The sequence below is a fragment of the Palaemon carinicauda genome, chromosome 17 (assembly GCF_036898095.1).
Source record: "Palaemon carinicauda isolate YSFRI2023 chromosome 17, ASM3689809v2, whole genome shotgun sequence".
NCBI classification, from domain to species: domain Eukaryota; kingdom Metazoa; phylum Arthropoda; class Malacostraca; order Decapoda; family Palaemonidae; genus Palaemon; species Palaemon carinicauda.
Window position 1 is genome coordinate 31,768,598 of NC_090741.1, and position 22,845 is coordinate 31,791,442.

Here is a 22,845-nt window from a genome sequence, read left to right on the forward strand (position 1 = left end):
TAAACCTGAGTCTTTTAATAGGAGCGTTCTTTCAGTGAAGCTGGATATGGCTTTCAGCTGAAGGTGGCAGGTAAGCCTCACCCATCCAACCAGCCACTAAGCTCCCACTTTGACTTAAAACCTAGGATTTCTGGGGTGGTTGAGCCTGGAAGTGTAACTTGAAGGACTTGAGTTTGTATAGTTAAGAAAAATACAAACTACTTTTAAAAATCCTTTTAATATCTGTGATTTGTTCCTACACAAATGCAAACCATCATCCTTTAATAGGACACTTATCCTTAGGTGGAAGGAAGACCCTGTAACCAACTGGCTGGTTTACTTTCCCCAGAAATGTCTTAGCAATTTGACCCTGTGGTAGAGCAATGGCAGTGTCTCCTGCCAACCTTCTAACAATTTGAGCATGAAGATGCAGCAAGTATTCCGCTAGGTCATTACCAGGGATTGGTAGAGTACAGGAAAAACCCTATATCCGTATGGAGGATACGACGTATGGTCATTTATGTGAAATGGATTTGCATACAATTGGCCATCCTCTCCCTCATCTGGGGAGAATGGATGAGATACTTCTAAGCAAAATTAAGTTGTTAAGAAATGTTATTTTCATTAGTAAAATAAATTTTTGAATATACTTACCCGGTGATCATATAGCTGTCAGCTCTGCTGCCCGACAGAAAAACCTAAGGACAAAATACGCCAGCGATCGCTATACAGGTGGGGGTGTACATCAACAGCGCCATCTGTCGAGCAGGTACTCAAGTACTCCATGTCAACACAGAACCAATTTTCTCCTCTGTCCACTGGGTCTCTATTGGGGAGGAAGGGAGGGTCCTTTAATTTATGATCACCGGGTAAGTATATTCAAAAATTTATTTTACTAATGAAAATAACATTTTTCAATATTAAACTTAGCCGGTGATCATATAGCTGATTCACACCCAGGGGGGTGGGTAGAGACCAGCATTATGTGTTACATTAAGAGCTAAGTATTTTGTATTTCATTTTAGCAGTTATTCAAAATAACAAACATAAAATCAATAAGTACCTGGTAAGGAAGTCGACTTGAACAATTACTCTGCCTTTTTAAGTACGTCTTCCTTACTGAGCCTCGCGATCCTCATAGGATGCTGAGCGACTCCTAGGAGCTGAAGTATGAAGGGTTGCAACCCATACTAAAGGACCTCATCAAAACCTCTAATCTAGGCGCTTCTCAAGAAATGACTTTGACCACCCGCCAAATCAAGTAGGATGCGAAAGGCTTCTTAGCCTTCCGGACAACCCAAAAACAATAATAAAACATTTCAAGAGAAAGATTAAAAAGGTTATGGAATTAGGGAATTGTAGTGGTTGAGCCCTCACCCACTACTGCACTCGTTGCTACGAATGGTCCCAGAGTGTAGCAGTTCTCGTAAAGAGACTGGACATTCTTAAGATAAAAAGACGCGAACACTGATTTGCTTTTCCAATAGGTTGCGTCGATTATACTTTGCAGAGATCTATTTTGTTTAAAGGCCACGGAAGTTGCGACAGCTCTAACTTCGTGTGTCCTTACCTTCAGCAAAGCTTGGTCTTCCTCATTCAGATGGGAATGAGCTTCTCGTAATAACAGTCTGATAAAATAGGATAAAGCATTCTTTGACATAGGCAAAGATGGATTCTTAACTGAACACCATAAAGCTTCAGACGGGCCTCGTAAAGGTTTTTAAATAAAACTCAAGAGGTCTTCCAGGACATAAGACTCTTTCTGGGCTCGAACCTGTGCCGCCCAGTGAATAAGCTCCATTTAGCACTTATTCTTAGGTAATTTACTGCTAAATATACCAGAGAAAAAATGTAAAGGAGTGCTAGGTTAACTAGCTCGCTCACCTATTGGTGTCGGTATAAAATTGGGCGTATAATCCAGAGGTCCCGCACTATTTAGATTCATCCACGACAGAAACCCCAATAGAGGAGAGCCGTTCAACCTCACTCGGTACTACTAACAATGCATCCGCTCAGAACACAACTCCTTTTAGCACGTCTTGTGTGTAACCCGCTTTTTTGTTGTGCTCTCGTTTTTTCGCTTATTTTCTTTGGATTATGGCTTCTTCGTCGGTTTCCCTGGAGACACCGTCTAAGTTAAGTACCAAGCTGTGTTTTGCTGTGTTTTGAGCAACCTAGATCGTCTAATATTTGAATTATAGGAGTGTATTCTCTTCGTTCATACCGATCTTGCTTGATTCCATTTACAGTTGGTACTCCTGTTTTGAGAGCTTTTAGTTTCACTCGCGGTGTTACTATATGTATTATTAAATTTTATTTGTTATTATGGATATTCATTATTTAGCGTTTAGAACCCTCGTGGTTCAAATCTTGGGCCGATATCATTTACGTATCGTTATGGCTGCCGACCTTCGTGCTAGGCGGCAATGTTATTTTTTAAGCCATCAGGTGTGTCTTTTGTGATTTAATTATTATGTTGCATGCCTTGCCCAAAATTTTTTATGTGTTTATTTTATATTATCAACGCTATTACTATTATAATGAATATTGTGCTATTACTCCGTTTGATCTGTCTGGTTGGGGATCGTCAGTGGGTAGCCCTGCTGCTCCGTATCACGTGATTCTCCCCCATGCTCCCCCTCTCGCTAGGTGGGTGGCTAGGCTTCTCTCCCCCTCTTCCCTAGGGGACCGTTGCCTTCCCTCCTTGTAGAGGGGGTAGTTCAGTGTTTATGGACTTTGTCCTCCGGGTGTCCCGGCGGGTTCGGCTCTGTCTAATCTGGTTGGCCACCGGTCAACAGAGTTGGATCCCGGTGCACCCTATTTTATATTCACTTATCACACTGGTTTATGTTATATGAAACCCTCTGGGTTCCGTTGGCGGTTCTTATCTACAGTTCCGCCCCCCTATTTAATTTATAACAGTTCCTATGATGATTATATGACAGATCACTACCCCGGAGTTCCTATACGAATTGGTTTTGGATACTTTTATTTCCCGGCCCGGGGCTTAGCCTCGCCCCGGGAAATCAGACACCCTGTGTCTTAAATTTTTGTTGTTGCATCCTTTTTTATACTCCCGGCTCGACCGGAATGGATGGCTATACTTTAGTCTTAAGCTAGACTTTTGTTTAGGCCGGGTCCTCCGGACCCGCCCCTACTTAAGAATATTACAGTTAAGCCCTAATCTTGTGTTAGGCTTATGTTAGGCCCGGGTCCTCCGGACCCGCCCCTACTTAAGAGAATTACAGTTTCTCATATACTATTTACTTTAGTCTTAAGCTAGACTTATGTTTAGGCCGGGTCCTCAGGACCCGCCCCTACTTAAGAGAATTACAGTTTCTCATATACTATTTACTTTAGTCTTAAGCTAGACTTATGTTTAGGCCGGGTCCTCCGGACCCGCCCCTACTTAAGAATATTACAGTTAAGCCCTAATCTTGTGTTAGGCTTATGTTAGGCCCGGGTCCTCTGGACCCGCCCCTACTTAAGAGAATTACAGTTTCTCATATACTATTTACTTTAGTCTTAAGCTAGACTTATGTTTAGGCCGGGTCCTCAAGACCCGCCCCTACTTAAGAGAATTACAGTTTCTCATATACTATTCTTTTTATAGATGGTGCATTGTCAGACGACAGCCTGTGCAGCTGTTCTACATCAGCCCTGCGGCCATACCGTCTGTCGGTCTCACGCCCTCTGCGGTGTGCAGCTGGAGGATGTCGTGGTATGGCACCCGGATAACTGTGTGGTCTGTTTTGACCTCGTTACCACCCTTGGATCTGACTCGGTGAGTCCCGTTGGCTATGTTGCCTTCTTATCTATCTTACCTTTTTTGGCATACATACACTATTTAGTAAGATATCTATGGTCTTGAAGGACCACTGGGAGTCTGCCCTTTTATAATTCCCACTATTATTTCAGGCATCCCCGGAGCAAAAGTCTGCGGCTCGGGCCACACTGAAAGTGTGGGTTGGTGGTTTTGCCCGTAAAGTGAAGTCCAAGCGGCCGTACGTCCTCTCCGAGGACTACTGTTCCCTGATTTACCCCAACGCCAAGTCTTCAGCCGCTGTGGCTAGGCATGTTGCAGCTCCCATCATTGCCCACATTGATGCCACCATAGCGGGGTTTATTGATCCAGAGCAGGATCCGTCGGACGCCCCCGGAGATCTAGAAGACAATGTTGCCTCCATGAACCTTGACGTGGAACCCATGTTATTGGATGATCCAGATACAGGTAGGGTGGTAAGTGAGGCAGGTGTTTCTGGCGCTGAGATTCCTATCCTCAGCCCCTCTCTTTCTTCTTCTTCTGATCGCTCTTCCTTCCATGGCTTTTCTGGGGACCGTGATTCGTCCCAACGATCACACCCGGTTCCTCCCAAGAATAAGTCTAGAACCTTACCTAAAGTTCATAAGCCTCATAAGGCTTCTCATGGTTCTAAACAGAATACAAACCTGTCATCTAAGGCTTCTGGCTCCTCCTCTAAGTCTCTCGACCCGGGAGTTCATTCCGCCACACCTGCTGCTAGCCCGGGCCTTTCCGAATCAGCCATGCTTCGCATCGTGTCGGAGATGCAGGCTAAGTTTGTATCAGAGATACAGTCTAAGATGGACACGATGTTCTCTAACATCGGTCAGAGACTTGGGGCATTAGAGCAAGGTGCTCCGGAGCGGGTCCAAAGCTCTCTCATCCCGGATGCCTCTAAGCTCCCGCAGTTTGCCAAAAACAACCCTTGGCGTATGGCTCTTCATTCCCCGTTCTCAGACGGAATGTTAACTTTGGAGGGTCTTGGCACTCGTCCCCTAGAGGACTTGGAATTCTTTCCTCCTGGTCTGGCATTTCCATTTCATGGTTATGCCAGGCTTACCGAGGAAGCTTTGGTTCGGTTAGACAAGGTCCCAAAGGAGACAGTCATCTTCTCAAAAGAGCAGGCCCAATCTGTGTGGGCCAGATTCCTGAATGACATCGGCTGCACCAACACTATGTTGACGCCTTATAAGAGCTCTTTTACAATGTTCCTAATGGACAAAAACACCGTGACTCCATGTGTCAATAAGGTAGCAGAGCTTGCTTTCCAATATGCTCTGGAGGAGAAGCCCTTGCCTCCCATCCGAGAGGTGGATCCAATCTCCCTCCTTCTTCCTTCAGGCATTGAGTGTTGGGACAACGTCCATACCACATTTACCTCTGGAAAGCTAGCAGCAGACTGTGCTTCGGTAATGTTTAATGAGCGGCTTCCCCGTCTCCCGGAATCCCTCATTAAACAGGAGTATGATTCTCGCCTACGCGTTGGCCGTACTCTGAACCTGGCCACTTCCACGGAGTCGATAGCCTTGACTTACGATACTGAGAGTATTTTTAAATCTCTCAACAAGGCTACGTTGCAGTCATTATACTACGACCTGTATGACTTCGCTACTGCTAAACGCAAGTGTCGCAAACATGTCCTGGCAGAGGCGACTATTAGGCATGAACCTAATAAGCTGATCCGGTCCTCCTGTTGGGGTTCAAACCTCTTCCCTGAGGACCTTGTAGAGGAAGTCTTGGCGGAGGCCACTAGAGTCAACCAGAGCCTTAAAACCTGTTGGGGTTTGACTCCTAAACGTAAATCTGACCCTGCAAATTACCAAGCCCGGGGTATGAAGAAGCTCCGTCCATATACTTCCACCCAGTTCAGGCAACAGCAGACTGGTTCGCCCATTTTCCGGCTGCCTCTTTCCCCATCTCCTGTTGCCCCGGCACAGCCTTCCACCTCCCAGGCTCCTTCGGACGACTATGTCACCGTTCTGCTTCCTAAGAGCCAGCTTTCTGGTGCCTCCGCCACTTCTCCTGCCTTTAACCAGTCGTATGAGGCTCTCAGCTCTTCCCAGAGTTATGGTAGAGGTAGAGGCTACCACCGTGGTTCTAACCAGAACAATTTATTCCTTCCGCAACAAATGGAGGATCAGTCCCTGGGCATTCAGTTTCATCTCCAAGGGACTGGGGTGGAGTTGGATTCAAGGACCTCCTCCTCCGAACAAATTTCGTCAACATTCCACTCCGGACCTGGTCGAATTTGTCCAGGATCTTTTACAAAAGAACGCCGTACAAGAAACGAAACACCTGAAGTTTCAAGGTCGGCTGTTCAGTGTCCCGAAGAAGGATTCAGACAAGAGAAGAGTGATTCTAGACCTATCCCTTCTCAACTTGTCCATTCAATGCGACAAGTTTCGAATGCTTACCGTCTCGTAGGTGCGGACCTTACTTCCCCGTGGGGCCGTCACCACCTCTATCGATCTTACAGACGCCTATTATCACGTCCCGATAGCGAGACACTTCCATCCGTACCTAGGCTTTCGCTTAGGGGACAAAAGTTACTCCTTCAAGGTGATGCCTTTCGGGCTCAACATCGCCCCAAGGATCTTCACAAAGTTAGCAGAAGTCGCTGTTCAGGAACTCAGGAATCAAGGGATTCAAGTAGTAGCCTATCTGGACGACTGGCTCATTTGGTCAGACACCTCCCAAAATTGCCTAAAAGCCACTCACAAAGTCATCCATTATCTTCAATCTCTAGGCTTCCAGATCAACTTCAAGAAGTCCCGTCTTCTTCCAAAATCGAAGTTCCAATGGCTCGGCCTGCAATGGGATCTTATATCTCATACTCTGTGTCTTCCCAGACCCAAGAGGTTAGAGATTGCAAGGAACACCAAACGCTTTCTCAAAGACAAAGTAAGTTCCAGACGACTCCAAGAGAGGATTCTGGAGTCCCTTCAGTTTGCCTCAGTGACGGATCTTCTTCTGAAGGCAAAATGGAAAGATTTCAATCGTGTCTGGCGTTCGAGGGCGAACCGGAAGCTCCGGGACAGGAAAGTCCGCCTTCCTCCCATTCTACGGGAAAGACTTCTTCCTTGGACAAGAGCAAACAGTCTGTCAAAGTCAGTTCCCCTTCGATTTCCGCCTCCGAAATTAATCATTCACACGGACGCATCCTTGTCAGGTTGGGGTGGTTATTCTCAGCTCAAGAAAGTTCAAGGTCTTTGGACTCCCTTGTTCCACCAATTTCACATCAATGTGCTAGAGGCCATGGCAGTTCTTCTATCCCTGAAACGTCTTGCTCTTCCCAAGAAACAACACCTTCGTCTGGTCCTCGACAGCGAAGTGGTGGTCCGCTGCCTCAACAGAGGCGGGTCAAAGTCAGGGCCTCTGAACCATGTTCTAGTAGCCATATTCTCCCTAGCAGCCTTGAACCATTGGCATCTTTCAGCTGTCCACCTGGCGGGAGTCCGGAATGTAGTGGCAGACGCCCTGTCCCGGACCTCCCCTCTAGAATCGGAATGGTCACTCGATCTAAAGTCATTTCGGTGGATTCTCTCTCAGGTTCCCGGTCTCCAAGTGGACCTCTTCGCCACGGAATCCAACCACAAATTGAGAGTATATGTGGCTCCCAATCTAGACCCTCAGGCTTACGCCACAGACGCCATGTCACAGAATTGGGACACCTGGGAAAAGATTTATCTCTTTCCCCCGGTGAATCTTTTGCTGAAAGTTCTAGACAAACTGAGATCCTTCAAGGGACAAGTAGCCTTGGTCGCACCCAACTGGCCCAAGAGCAACTGGTATCCTCTCCTGCGAGAGTTGAGACTATACCCTCACCCGATACCCAATCCGGTTCTGTCTCAGATAGTACAAACACGCGTTGTGTACGCTTTCTCAAACATTCAGAGCGCCCTAACTTTATGGACTTTATGAAGTTTGCGGCTATGCATGGTGCCAATATTGATCCTCAAAACACCTTGTTCCTAGAATCGGATAAACGGGATTCCACCATCCGCCAGTATGACTCTGCAGTTAAAAAGTTGGCAAAATTTTTAATAGACTCAGACGTGAACTGTATGAACTTGAACCTTACAGTTACTTTCTTTAGATCTTTATTAGAATCAGGTCTGGCAGCCAATACTATCACCACTATTAAATCGGCTCTGAAAAAGATCTTCCTAGTGGGTTTTAACATAGACTTAACCGACTCTTTGTTAGCTTCAATTCCGAAAGCTTGTGCCAGACTGAAACCGGTTACTCGCCCTACTCCAGTGACCTGGTTCCTTAATGACGTACTCAGATTGGCTTCTGATACCATTAACAGTTCTTGTGATTACATTCCCCTTCTCAGGAAAACACTTTTCCTGGTGAGCTTGGCTTCCGGGGCAAGAATTTCTGAATTGGCAGCCTTGTCGAGAGACCCGGGTCATATTGACTTCCTGCCTTCGGGAGAGGTCCTTCTTTCTCCTAACAAATTCTTTTTGGCTAAGAACGAAGACCCTCAAAACAGATGGTCTTCCTGGAAAATTATTCCCCTCACGCAAGATCCGTCTCTGTGCCCTGTTACTACTCTTAGGTCTTATTTATCCCGGACCTCCTCTAACTCCTCGGGGCCTCTATTCGTTAGAGAACAAGGCGGTACCATTACTATTAAAGGGATCAGGCAACAAATCTTGTATTTTATTAAACAAGCTAACCCTGACTCTTTTCCTCTTGCACATGATATCAGGGCGGTTGCTACCTCGGTGAACTTCTTTCACCACATGAATTTTACAGACCTTTCCAGGTATACAGGGTGGAAATCACCGTCAGTGTTCAAGAAACACTACCTTAAACATTTGGAAGCCCTAAAATTTTCTACAGTAACCGCAGGGAGCGTAGTTACTCCCAAGTAACTCACAGGTTAATGCCTTGACTCTTTATCTCTCCCTCTTACCTGCCTCATTTATACCCTATTGTATTCGTTGGTCTCGCACCTGAATACTGTTATTATATTTGTAAATTTTATACTCCTGAGTATCTGTATATATTATCACTCACGGCATTTTTGGTACTCATCTCTGATTAAAAGCATCCTGTATTTCCCTTACGCTTATGTTTTTTCCTTTACTTTGCAAGTTTGGTGACATTTTCTCTTGTATAGATTCACTGGGCGGCACAGGTTCGAGCCCAGAAAAGGGATTTTGACGTAGGAAAAATCTATTTCTGGGCGAAGGACCTGTGCCGCCCAGTGAACCCTCCCAGCTCCTCTCCCTTGGAGTCCCCAAACTTTGGGTGCTAAGGAGTTGGGTTCTGAGCGGATGCATTGTTAGTAGTACCGAGTGAGGTTGAACGGCTCTCCTCTATTGGGGTTTCTGTCGTGGATGAATCTAAATAGTGCGGGACCTCTGGATTATACGCCCAATTTTATACCGACACCAATAGGTGAGCGAGCTAGTTAACCTAGCACTCCTTTACATTTTTTCTCTGGTATATTTAGCAGTAAATTACCTAAGAATAAGTGCTAAATGGAGCTTATTCACTGGGCGGCACAGGTCCTTCGCCCAGAAATAGATTTTTCCTACGTCAAAATCCCTTTTCTAGTTCATTTCCAACCATGCGATAAGTTTGGAATATCGAACGATATTGGTCAAGGCCGAGAAGGCAGCTCGTGTTTGGCTAGAAAACCAAGTTGTAGAACATGTAGCCGTTTCGGATGCGGATCCGATGTTCTTGCTGAAGGCATGAATCTCACTGACTCTTTTAGCTGTGGCTAAGCATATGAGGAAAAGAGTCTTTAAGGTGAGATCTTTCAGGGAGGCTGATTGTTGCGGTTCGAACCTGTCTGACATAAGGAATCTTAGTACCACGTCTAAATTCCAACCAGGTGTAACCAAACGACGCTCCTTCGTGGTCTCAAAAGACTTAAGGTGGTCCTGTAGATCTTTATTGTTGGAAAGATCTAAGCCTCTGTGACGGAAGACTGATGCCAACATGCTTCTGTAACCCTTGATAGTGGGAGCTGAAAGAGATCGTTCTTTCCTCAGATATAAGAGAAAGTCAGCCATTTGAGTTACAGAGGTACTGGTCGAGGATACGGATACTGACTTGCACCAGTTTCGGAAGATTTCCCACTTCGATTGGTAGACTCTAAGGGTGGATGTTCTCCTTGCTCTAGCAATCGCTCTGGCTGCCTCCTTCGAAAAGTCTCTAGCTCTCGAGAGTCTTTCGATAGCCTGAAGGCAGTCAGACGAAGAGCGTGGAGGCCTTGGTGTACCTTCTTTACGCGTGGCTGACGTAGAAGGTCCACCCTTAGGGGAAGAGTTCTGGGAACGTCTACTAGCCATCGAAGTACCTCGGTGAGCCATTCTCTCGCGGGCCAGAGGGAAGCAACTAGCGTCAACCTTGTCCCTTCGTGAGAGGCGAACTTCTGCAGTACCTTGTTGACAATCTTGAACGGAGGGAATGCATATAGATCTAGATGTGACCAATCTAGTAGAAAGGCATCTATATGAACTGCTGCTGGGTCCGGGATTGGTGAGCAAAATATTGGGAGCCTCTTGGTCATCGAGGTTGCGAAGAGATCTATGGTTGGCTGGCCCCAGGTGGCCCAAAGTCTCTTGCATACATCCTTGTGGAGGGTCCATTCTGTTGGAATTATTTGTCCCTTCCGACTGAGACAATCTGCCATGACATTCAAGTTGCCTTGGATGAACCTCGTTACTATTGAAATGTCTAGACCTTTTGACCAGGTGAGGAGGTCCCTTGCGATCTCGTACAATGTCAGAGAGTAGGTCCCTCCTTGCTTGGAGATGTACGCCAAAGCCGTGGTGTTGTCCGAGTTCACCTCCACCACTTTGCCTCGAAGGAGAGACCTGAAGCTTCTCCAGGTCAGACGTACTGCCAGTAGCTCCTTGCAGTTGAAATGCATTGTCCTTTGACTCGAGTTTCATAATCCCGAGCATTCCCTACCGTCTAATGTCGCACCCCAGCCTACGTCCGATGCGTCCGAGAAGAGAACGTGGTTGGTAGTCTGAACAGTCAGGGGAAGACCCTCTCTAAGGTTAATATAGTCCTTTCACCAAGTCAGACAAGACTTTAACTTTCCGGAAACCGGGATCGAGACCGCTTCTAGCGTCTTGTCCTTTTTCCAGTGAAAAGCTAGATGGTATAGAAGAGGACGGAGGTGTAGTCTTCCTAGTGACACAAATTGATCCACGGATGACAGTGTCCCTACCAGACTCATCCACAGCCTGACTGGGCAGCGTTCCTTCTTCAGCATCTTCTGGATGGATAGCAGGGCTGGGGGCTGATCGTCTTGTTCAGCAACGTCCTCATCAGAGGGTTCCTCATCCGAAACTGATGAGGAAACGGCAACGGAGTGGGCAACGTCTGACTCGCTGAATCCGGTCGCACTGGTGGATGCGTGACGGAGCCGGACGCAATATCATGGCACTGCTGCACAGTCTGTGAACTGTCAACAACCATGGGTGCGCGAGGAAGTACAGCGTCAACCCGAAACTGTCTAGACTGCTGGGTTGTGCAGTCAACACCCTACCGGGTTGCTGAGGTTGACGCACTGCGTCACAACAAGTCACCTCTGCTGGTTGTTGAACGTCTTCCTAGTGACACACTGAACGTCAACAACCACCTCCGAGCGTCGCTTAACGTCAACGTGCGACTGGCAACCCACACTGGGTCGCATCGGTGGAGGAACCACCTCAACTGGCAGACGCGAGTAGGATACCTCAGCGCAACAGGGCGCACAACCAACCGGTTGGAAGGTTGTTGGCCAGAAGGTTCTTCTCCGCATTTAAGTCCTCTATCAAGGACACAAGCTTGGACTGCATGTCTTGCAGCAAAGCCCATTAAGGGTCTACGGGAGCAGGTGTGGCAACAGACGGGGTTAGCGACTGAGGCGGAACCATTTACCATCCCTGGAAGCCTTGTTATGTGTGACATAATAGTACAGCAAAACTTCAAAGGCTCGACAAAAGTTGAGAAGTTGACCTGTAAACAACTTGGAGCGTCTCCTGGCTAGGCGCCAGGGCGAGTCTACCAGAATTGAGAAGTCTATTTGGGCAGAGGCATGAACTTCCAAGCCGAGAACTTCTCTCGTGTCCTATCAGACTCTCGCTCTATAAGCCAGTTTAAAAGAAGGGAAATCAAAGGCTGTATCCCTAAAACTCCTCCTGGTGCAAAAACCAGTCGCCTAGCCAACGTAACGCTCTCTAGGAGAGCGAGAGAGCACTAGCTTAACAACAACGGCTTCGAAGTAGCTAGGCCTAGTGTAAGTTCTGACGTTTAGGCAAACGAGGAGCAGCAGTTACAAGATCCGGACGAAGATCCTTAAAAAATCATCATGATTTAATTAAAGTCCATAGGAGGCTAAGCAGCTTAAGGCTCCTCTCCAAATGACAGAGTCCTCAAAGGAATATCAGTAGGAGGGAGAACAGCACTTTCTCATCTACAGGAACCTTGTCCGATAAAAGCTAGGTTATCTCAGTGAGTCTCTCACTGGTGCATTAGTAGCAGACCAGAAGGCAACGTCATGTAACTGCTTGACAGTCTGTAAACTGTCAACAACTGAACTGTCAACCACAACAGGTGCGTGAGGACATACAGCACTGGTGCATTAGTAGCAGACCAGAAGGCAACGTCATGTAACTGCTTGATAGACTGTGAACTGTCAACAACTGAACTGTCAACCACAACAGGAGCGTGAGGACATACAGTGTTCACTCTAGACTGCTTTGACTGTCTATACTGAGCAGTCAAAACAACTCTAGAATGCGGAGGTTGACGCACAGCGTCAAAACAAAGCAACTTAACTCCACCCTCCTGTTGTTGTGGTAACTCGCGAACGTCAACGGAGGGTAGCGGGCGTCTGTGAACGTCAACGTGCGGCTGGCAGGGTACACTGCGCATGGGTGGTGGAACTCTCACAGGCGGAGTGCGGGAGCAGGTAGCGTCAGCGTCTACTGTACGCACAACCTTGGTTGGTTGTAGGCTAACGGGTGCAGCGTCAACCTTCTTCGCACGATACTCCTGCATAAAAGATGCTAACTGTGTCTGCATAGACTGTAGCAAAGACCATTTAGGGTCTACAGTAGCAGGTGCGGCAACAGACGGTGTTACTGCCTGTTGCGGTACCGCTTTGCCTCTCTTAGGAGGTGAGCAGTCGTCGGAAGACTGCAGCGAGTCCGAACTGACCCAGTGGCTACAACTGGGCCGTTGGACTTGCGCGGAAGAGACCGACTTGCGCTTAATAAGCCGCGAGACCTTGGTCCATGGTTTCTTACGAGAAACCTCTTCCGCAGACGAGAAGTAAATGGGCTCTCTCGTCTTTGTGTGGGTGGGGCGATCTTGGGTAGATACGCCCGAAACCACGGAGGGAAACGTCTGTTCGTTGATCAAGGCCTGACGAACCCATAAGTCGTTCGACATTACTTCTCCCCTGGGCTTGGGAGCTTGCAAGAGGTCCCGGACTAGGTGAACGACAGGCACGAACAGACGAACCCTCGGACGCAACACTGTAACACTTTGCGCATATCACTTTATCACTTCGATTTTCTGTTTTGCACTTATTTCACTGAAATCGAAACTTTTACTGATTTCTACCTGAAACACGCAATTCTACCCTTCATTAAAAGGTAGTAATTGCGAAAACAGTCGTATAATGCAGCTCATTAATACTAGCAAAAACAGAAAACATATAAAGATAAAGAATTCAGTGGCTGGGAAAGAGACTAAACACTAGTTCAATTAAACTACGTTTACAATCTCTCACCGCACATAGCCTGGGGACAAGAATAAAACCCTAGAAACGTTTTACCTTCTTCCCCGTACAGCGACTAGGGAGGAGAGTAACACGAGAACAACGTTACCCGCTTGAACGGAAATTTTTTTTTTTCTCCTCTCTCTCCCTCCGTCTCTATCTCTCTCTCTCTTTCTCTCTTGATTTCGCACCTGAGAGAAGAGCCCAATTATATATCGTCAAAAAAACATGTTATTTGGCTAAAGGAAAAAACTGAAAGGTTTTCCAAATAAAAAGTTCCTTTAATTTAGAATTTAAACCATTTAAGTTAAGAAAGAATGAACGAAACGTCAGAATCGATTTACTCTTACTGCAAAGTGAAACCGTGATACACTCTCTCTCTATCGTAACGATAGAGCGCATGTTGAACGTCCTGAACGTCAACAACTGCGTAGTCTAAAAAAACTAAACGTTAGTTCATCTTTGAAAACAGTACGAAGACTATCAAAGAAATTCTTTCATAAAACATTAAATTTAAAAAGTTTTAAATTCTTTAAAGGCTAAATACGATATAACGGGCTCAACGTTGATTAACTTCGGTTCCAAGTTAGGACCGCCTACTATCAGGAAAGGTCGCATATAAACAAAACATAAAAATCTATTTTTATATGTTTATAATAAATGGAAAGTTAATCGAAGAGGCCTAAAAAAGGCGGAGAGATATAAAATATATAGATCTATAACGTGTTAGGCAAAATTACTAAAAACCTAAACACACTTCCGTCTAAGGGAAGGGTCGGCCATTTAAAAGTGAAAGAGAGTCCATACTCTCTTTGTCACCATAATTAAATCTATCCAAAACGAGTTCAAGATTTTGAGATGAAGATAAAACCCCTGCATAGCGAAAGCTCAAAACTAGAATAGTGTACTTCACCAAATAGTTGTGAAAACAAATCCAGTTAGTAACGGCGTATTTAGTAGGTCTTGCCAGTGGCACGACAGAGAGAAAATTGGTTCTGTGTTGACATGGAGTACTTGAGTACCTGTTCGACAGATGGCGCTGTTGATGTACACCCCCACCTGTATAGCGATCGCTGGCGTATTTTGTCCTTAGGTTTTTCTGTCGGGCAGCAGAGCTGACAGCTATATGATCACCGGCTAAGTTTAATATTGAAAAAAATTTCTTTATTATGTGGCTTACTCCCATCCAACAAATAATGGAGCAACCGTTGCAACCCCAAGGAAGGAAAAGGAAAAAAAAATGTAAAAGCGCCAGTATATCTTACCTCTGATTCCAATCATACGTTGTGACCATTATCTTAAGACAGGCTTTCACTTGTCTCACAAAGGAGTTGGGCTTGCTACATGATAAATTAAGCAATTAGCAAAAGGCCAAAGATACAGGTATCTGGTGACCTGTGAGTATACTTCTATAGGTAATAGGCAAATAAGGTCGTCTGTCGTTACCCAACTCATTTCTTCAGGAACTGTATCCCTGACAGCTTCTTCCTGAGAGCTGGGATAGATCCAATGTCTGACTTTGTGAGCTCAAATCAGGAATGGACCTTTTGTCTCCTTGGCTGCAGGAAGGCCTGTCTGATTGTTCCATGAAGTTATAAAGAAAGTGTTCTAGATCTCATCTCTTATTCCTTTAGTTGCTATAGGATGAGTCACAGTGTCCTTCCAGGATAAGATGACAAGTAATCCTGGCCCCACTAGTCACTTCTTCTAGTGAAGAGATAAAGAAGGACTTGAAGTGGTGAATGGCTGGATTCTAGGTCCTGGCCATGAACTCCTGAACCAAGGTGATGGAGGTCTTCCATCCTTCAGAATGACTTGGGGCACCATCAAGTTATGCCATTCATACTTGCTTTGTTAGGGCTAGGCTAGTAGAGGGCAGTCTTGAGGGTTGCAGCCTTATCTGATACCCATCCCACGGGTTCAAGTATGATTGCTTGAGAGACCTGCGAACTCGCAAAATGTTCCAAGAAGTTTGAGGTCCATAAGAGCTTCTCGTGAGCCTTGCTGAGTGTCCTGAAAAATACAGACCTAAGACCTAGTTGAAAACTTGAACTGAAGGCTGAGCGGTATCTTTCACTGTGACATACAAAAAAGCTGATCTGGATACCATACAGCCTGACGCCGCTTACGTCTGATCAGGGTCATGCCGAGCATTGATGTCTTTAACACACTGTTGAGGAATTGCCAAAATGAGAAAATAAATGGCTAAAAGGTAGCATCCAGAATTCCTAAGGATGTTGGGAGGCATCCTCAAATGCTGCTAATTGACTGTGACAGGGGAGCAGAATACTGATAGACTCGTCCAACTAAATGACAAGCCGGTCAAGAGATGATGAAAACCTGAACCAAGATGCTTTTCTGCTTTGTCATGATGTGGGGATTACAACTAACCCATACATAGAGTCCCTGTTGACTAAATGTATTTGCTTGAACAATGCTCCTCCCTGGAGAACCTTGAAAACAGCTCTATCTTATTGCTAACTTTTAAAGAGTACAACTGCTAATTGAATCTGTTAAAATGAGCCCCTTGTTGAGGTTAGTCATAAACGGAAGCATAGCTGTTCATCAACAGTACCCAGTGCTTTACCAAACTCTTTTACAAAGCTTGCAAATTAGCTAAGCTGCATACATTACTGGTAGGTTGAAAAGCAGGTGCGTTTTGTCCGTGGATCATGTTCACAAGACGGATAGGGTACTCAGGTGTGCATTCCATCCCTTCCAGATATGTCTGTAGACAGTGGATTCCTCTGAGAAGAGGACTTCTTTCAATGAGGATTGCCATGAAGCTACCAGGGTAGATCGTCCTCTATTCCTACTCCAACAAAACCACAAGGTAAGGGGAAAGCTGGCTATTGACTAGCAAAACTTCAGGAACTACAGCAGTGATTGCTGGGGAGCTGTCGATGAGGAACTAGCCTCTCTGACAACAAAAGACGTCTTAGTGACAACAAACAAAAGAGCGCAAAAACCTTGACAAACGTAGATTAAGTTACAAAGATCTCTGACTTAGTAGGTAGTGGACTAAAGTCATATGTTGTATGGTCAATGATTTACTCAACATTTTTTTGAGAGTCTCCTGAAACAGTAGCCAGCTGGTCTGCGAGTGGAACAGGGTGAAACCCTACACAGTATACAAAGAAGGTTTAAACTAGCCTCGGATGGTCTCCTTCAATAACTGAACTGCTTCTGGCTCTCATAGTCTGTGAAGCTTATGGAAACTGTGTCATAGCTTTTGCAGAGCAAACAAAAAAGCATGGCACTACAAGATGCATCGCAGCATCATGCGAGTGCCTGTTCTTGGTTAGAGAGGATCCTTATCTACAACTTTGAATGCACAACATGGTTTTTTGGTGTTTGTATGAGTGCTGAGTGGAGCTGAGAAATCACCAGTTCCAATCTCTATTGCTTGAACGAGTTGGAAGACCTTGCCGTCTAGTAAATCTCGGGGCATGAAATGGTCTCATGGCCTGCACCAATCTTTGAGTTTACTGGAAAAGTGTCAGCGTGTCAGAATGTCTCGAGAGTTGAAAGATTCCACCATGTTAGAATATCTCTGGGTTGGGAGCATTGGGCAGGAATAGCTAACAGGGAACGAGTACACCTCCCACCTGTTCAAATGTAAGGATCACTTGAAGAATGACCCTAAGTTCTGATCATGTGGTTTCAGACAGCGCGGTTCTTAATTGCAAGTATCCTGATCCAAGGGTTCCTGATTGCATTATACCTGACTGCCGCCCACAGTCAATCACGTGGAAAACGGCAACTGTGAAGACTAACAAAAGGAATCCTATCTTGAGGGGAGTGAACTGAATCAGATTATTTCAAAGAAGATAAAACATGATAGGATGATCCCAGTGAAACCTTGGTGCTTATGAAGAGATGAACTCGTAACTCTTATTGGCAATGTCGACGATCATAGGTTCCTCTTTCATTGGTATCGTGGACTGGAAAATCTGGAACAAAGCAGATGTCAGAAGATCTGTAGTACGAAAGTCACTGAAAAACAAGAGCAGCGCATAGACATATAATTCTGTAGTGACTGGTCACATAGGAACCACTCAAGTGATGATAGGCGCAAAGAGCCTGGTAGCTATATGGAAGACCGGGATCATGGAGATTATATGCTTGGTGATTGTGCCCGTGGAGATGATGTTGTGGGATTGGTCAGCGGGGATGAGACAGTCCGCTAATGTCGATACGTTCATGCTGTTCGCCTAATATATGCTTCACCACTCTCCTTACGCTGGGTTGTCATCTTTAGAGTTCTCAGAAGAGAGAAAGGGGATGAGGGCACTTAATATCATTCAGAAGGGTGCATGAGTTCTGCCTTATATGAGACTGAGGAGTGATAGCAGGCTTGTGAACACCTGTACCATGTATCGAACGTATTCTCTGGGCAGGAAACATTCCCAATACAAAAGAGAACGTACAGAGATCATCTTTCCAAGTAGACCCATTCATAGTCGCTACAGGTGATATTCTTGATGTTAGCGTTGATGTCACTGAAGCATCCCGGGAAAATCCCGGGGCAGGAGAGGTTCAAGGGCGTATGTCAACATCCTAACTTATACGGAAATGTATACCTGAGAAAGGAAGCGTTCGTGATATGACGTACCCAGTTGGTCCTCCCAAGTGGATATGTTCTGGTTACATATTGGAGGCTAGTGTCACTGAGACATCCCAGTGTTGATGAAGGACAAGGGCGGTTGATAGCATCCTGACCTGCAGTGCTTGGTCTCACATGAAACCTAGCACTGGATGTAGGATTGTGAGCTCCTTTACCATGTACAGAAACACTTTCCTGGAGATGATGGTTGGGCTTTGGTACAGTGCTGCTCCTCCCATGAAACCAAAGGAATGGTTGATGTCTCTTGAGACTCTGCCCAATCGGTCATCCTGTGCCTCAATGACTACTTCCTCTTTCTCTTCAAGACGGGATAACCTAAGCCTCGGCAACAGGCGAGGAAGAAGGTGCAAGAACAGGTGAGGCGATAGGGGAATACGAGTGTGTACTTTTAGATTCTGTCAATTATGCAGGATAGTGGAAAAAGGTGGTGCCTTTCATGCACATTACCTGTAAGCATGCTCGGTTACAAAAGAAGCAAAGAGGACTGAAACTTTTCCCGAAAGGAAATGATAGCATATATGCAATGTGGCATTTTAACGATCGTAAGAGTAGTCATGTGAAGTTACCTGCTTCAACTCAAACACAAGGAATAGTGGGAAGGTCCCTTGTCATTGTCTGGTCTTGGGTGTGTGAGGAACTCATAGAGTATACAAGCCAAGGAGCATAGGGAAGTCCTGATTCCTCATAGGATCTTAGTGCTTAGGAAAATCTTGCTACATCAGCATAGAGCACTGAAAGGAAGCAAGTTACATGTACTCTGAGACAGGAACGTTCTGGTACCTAAAGCATAAGTGGTTTTGGCTTAATTTTGCTAATCAGATGAGAGGTATTCACAACATGGTAGGGGCATTGACAGGTCTCAGTAGGCCTTGTCTACTTGGAAAGGGAGATGAGTGTATTACTTGCAACGATGCTGCTGCTGGGCTGTCGTCTACCTAGAAGATATCTGGAACTCTCTAAAGAAGAAAAAGGAAGAGGGTGGCTCCCTTTATCTTGATTGAGGGGAAGTGCCGGTCTCATACTAGACCGAGTACTAAAAGGCACCATGGGGTTGGGTAAGTTCCCAGTACGTACCCTTCCTCTTGATACATACAGTTCTTCTTGGTATTTACCATCCTTGTGCAAGTGGCAAGAGATTGATCGAACACACAACACCAGCCGATCGTTCTTACTTCGATTAAATCCTTTTCTTTGGGAGAGAAGTAACAGCATTTGGCTTATTGTCCTATTGTGTGGAGGCTGATTGTGCATGGATGCCAGGAGCTTAAGGATCCCAGACAAGTATAGATGGATCCCAGATAAGTGTGGGAGTCGGTTAACTTATTACAGGTGAGAACAAAGTCTGATTAGGCGGTCTGTCAATGTTATCATGCTGGGACGGTGAGTATATCACCGATGCGTGTGGATTCCAGGTGGGTGTGGACTTCTGATATGAGTGGATTCCTAATGTGTGTGAATTCCATGTGTGCATGGATTCTAGGTATGCCTGGATTCTGTGTGTGTATGGATTCTCAGTGAGTGCAGTTCCTTGTGTGTGTGGATTTCCAGTGCACATGGATTCTTGTTGGAAATGTCATGGCAACTGCTTTTAGATCAACATAAGCAGGAGTAGCTTGTACCGAAGTGTTTTTCTATTAAGGGACAACTATCAACATTTACCTCTTCCCTCTCTCTTCCCAGAAAAAAAAAGTCTAGGAAGAGGGAAAGAAGGGCAAAGCTCTTCCATCCCATTGGCAGTGTATGTTTAGCTGTAACGAGAGCTGTGTGTGGCAATGTTTCTTTCCACTATGGGACAACTTCTGGCACTTACTCAAGAAGGAAGTTACTGGTACAGTACTGTATCTCCCAAGGAGAGTCATGCGTCTGCAACTCCTATTGATCTGTCTTCCTGGGCTTCTTCGATGACGTTGTCTACATGTTCTTCACCAAGAAGTGGCAGTGAAGACTGACAAAGATGAGCCAGAGGAAGAACACTTTCACATGGTATGAGATCACAGGAACTCAAGCGATACATTCTTACAGCTTTTCCAGGAACGGTAAGACACTAAAGGTAAGAGGAAGTATGCCAGCCAATAACAAATAGGGAGCTCAGCAGCCGGTCGGGTGGGAAGGGCTTACCCACCACCACAGTATGTTTTAACAGCCACATCCAGCTTTACTGAAAGCATACTCCTATTAAAGGATGAAGGTTTGTATTCATGCAGGAACAAATCCATTCTTAAATTACAATACTTGTAGTACTGTATAGTACTGAAAATAAAATATAAGATTCAAACTAGAGGACAGGATATACGCAGGACTAGAGCAACTAGTCTGTTTGCATTAGAAAAATTAGCTGACAGAAGTTATAGAGCTTATGAAATGAAGAACAATAAAAAAGATCTAATGAGTTAACCAGAATCAATAGATACTCATCAAACACAGTAAGAGTTAGCACAAAAAAATTAGAGTTTGCTTACCGACAGAAGCCTGTATATAAAGCACTGCTTTTTCTGACCATCCCGCCAAACTCTTGCCATAGCTTGGTCATCATTGGCAGGATTCCAATCGGGATCAAACATTACCAAACGGTTAGCACCAATAAGATTGAGGCCACAGCCACCTGCTTTGCTACTCAACATGAAGAGAAAATCCCCTCCCTTTGGGTCGTTGAATTTCTCGACAATCTGAAAATACAAAACTTGGGATAAATATTTAAATTTCATCAAGGCCACTATAACTTACTTATGCTTAAATCTTTAATGATATATGCTATCTAAGAGGATGGTTAATCACAAAATTATGAATGTCTTGTCATTTAGTCATGAGAATTTCTATCTTTTCCGTAGCCTTGGTAAGCTGTAGCATATGCGAATACACACGATGGCAGAGAGGGGTTGCATGGTAGGTATCCTCATTACAAAAAGAATTTTGTATTTACAAAACAGAAAATTATTTCAAATCTTCTATAGTGATCAAACTACAGTATTTATAATCCCCAAACCTTCCTTGAGCTGCATCACAAGTCAAATATTTAGTTACCTCTGAGGTCCCTTGATAATACAAATTCTATCCAAAAAAGATGATATAAAAGAGAAAAATTATAATAAGTCATGTGCAGATCAAAGGGCAATGAATAAAAGATCAAAAGGAAATATGAGTCATGGTGAAGACAGATATTCATCCAACACTATATAATAAATATTGTCCCTTACTTTATTTATTTACTCTAGCTCACCCTCACACACCACATAGGGGTATTTAGGCAAGCTCATAAGGCTTTAAGCTTCCACCTCCCTTCAAGTCTTGGGCCTCATATGTTTCAGTGTTATTGTCAACTTTGCCTTTTCTCATGTATATTTGTTCCTATATGAATACAAACTATTAGTTCTTTAGTCATATGGAGTAGAATGACAGTAAAGGCTGGAATAAGGCAGGTAAACTTTTTGGGCAAGGTGTAAACCACCAGCAGTGTAGTTACCCCGTCGGCCCTTCCTACTCACTCTAACCCCAATTGAATTTCAGCTGTCACAAAGAGAACTTGTCCCTTTGGCTGTGAATTTGGTAGTTTATGCTTTGCATTAACTTATACATTATATTTTTTGGCTTTTTCTTCAGATGGTGTGCTTGCTGTTTGCTTTTGATAATATGGACGTGACCAAGGATCCTGCCTAAGACCTGAGGGATGTATATGAGCAGTGTTGAGGTAGACACTCACAGGCTCCCTTTCTCCAAGGGATATTTCCTTTTCAGATTCATACAGATTAATCCCTGTTAACTTTTCAGAGGAGCACCCAGAATGGATTCATAAGCAGTGGATGCCCCTTCTCCTCACTGCTAAACCACAAGACCTGAAGTTACGACCCACTAGTAAGGAAAGTAAGGATCTTCGGGGAAGCAGAAGTCATCTTTATGTAAAGAAACTGCACCCCACAATCAGCCGCAAGATACTAAGATCAAACATCCTAGTGGCAGATCATCACCTGCACAGCTGTCTTTCCAGAACCAGGAGAGTTATGAATCATATGACGACGACTTCGACCAGGGAGAAGGCAAGTCAGACGAAGAGTCTGAATTTTTTAACTCTAGCACAAAATTAAGAGACCTCCTTCCAACCCTCAGTGTGGGTGACTGAATAAGAGAGACCGTGCAACTCTTCTACTCTTTTGTCAATGCTATGGCTAGAAAAAGACAATCTTGAGGGGTTAGATCTCTGTCTCACAACCTTCTCAAAGGCTCAAATGGGGTATGAGTAATAGCCTAAAGAACTCGGGTCATATCCCATTATGGTAGCGTGAGGTTCTGGGGTGGGAATGACTGCTTGAAGCTACTCATGAGCATAAACAACTCTCACAAGAAGGTGAGGTCTACACCTTTCAGTCGAAAGACAATACTTGAGGTTGGGCAGTAGTCTTTAACAGCTGTGACTGAGGGGTGCTTCTCTTGGTGAAGGAAGACTAAGGAATCTGTGATCTGCACTAGAGATGCTAGGACAATAGAAGTTTTCCTTTATGACATCAATCGCAGATGGGCCACTCTCTCTGGTAGACAACTGCAGAGGACCATCGCAAGAATCCAGGCATCCACTGTGCAGTGCCTCTTGAAAAGCCTTTGACTTGGAGGAGATGCTAGACAGTTTTTAACCGTAAACTTCCAGCAACTTCCCAGATTGGTGATACAGTACCTCTGAAGATGCGGCTGACAGACAGAAGT

At 45.0% G+C, this 22,845-nt stretch overlaps 1 protein-coding gene across 1 annotated transcript in view; it reads right to left on the reverse strand.

Annotated features, from left to right (window-relative positions):
* The window catches only part of okr (DNA repair and recombination protein RAD54-like okr), a 127,321-nt gene that overhangs the window by 13,418 nt on the left and 91,058 nt on the right, over positions 1-22,845 (reverse strand). Inside the window, exon 12 of the mRNA XM_068390821.1 lies at positions 20,613-20,819. Within this exon, the coding sequence (XP_068246922.1) occupies positions 20,613-20,819 (207 nt within the window). The remainder of the gene's footprint in view (positions 1-20,612; positions 20,820-22,845) is intronic.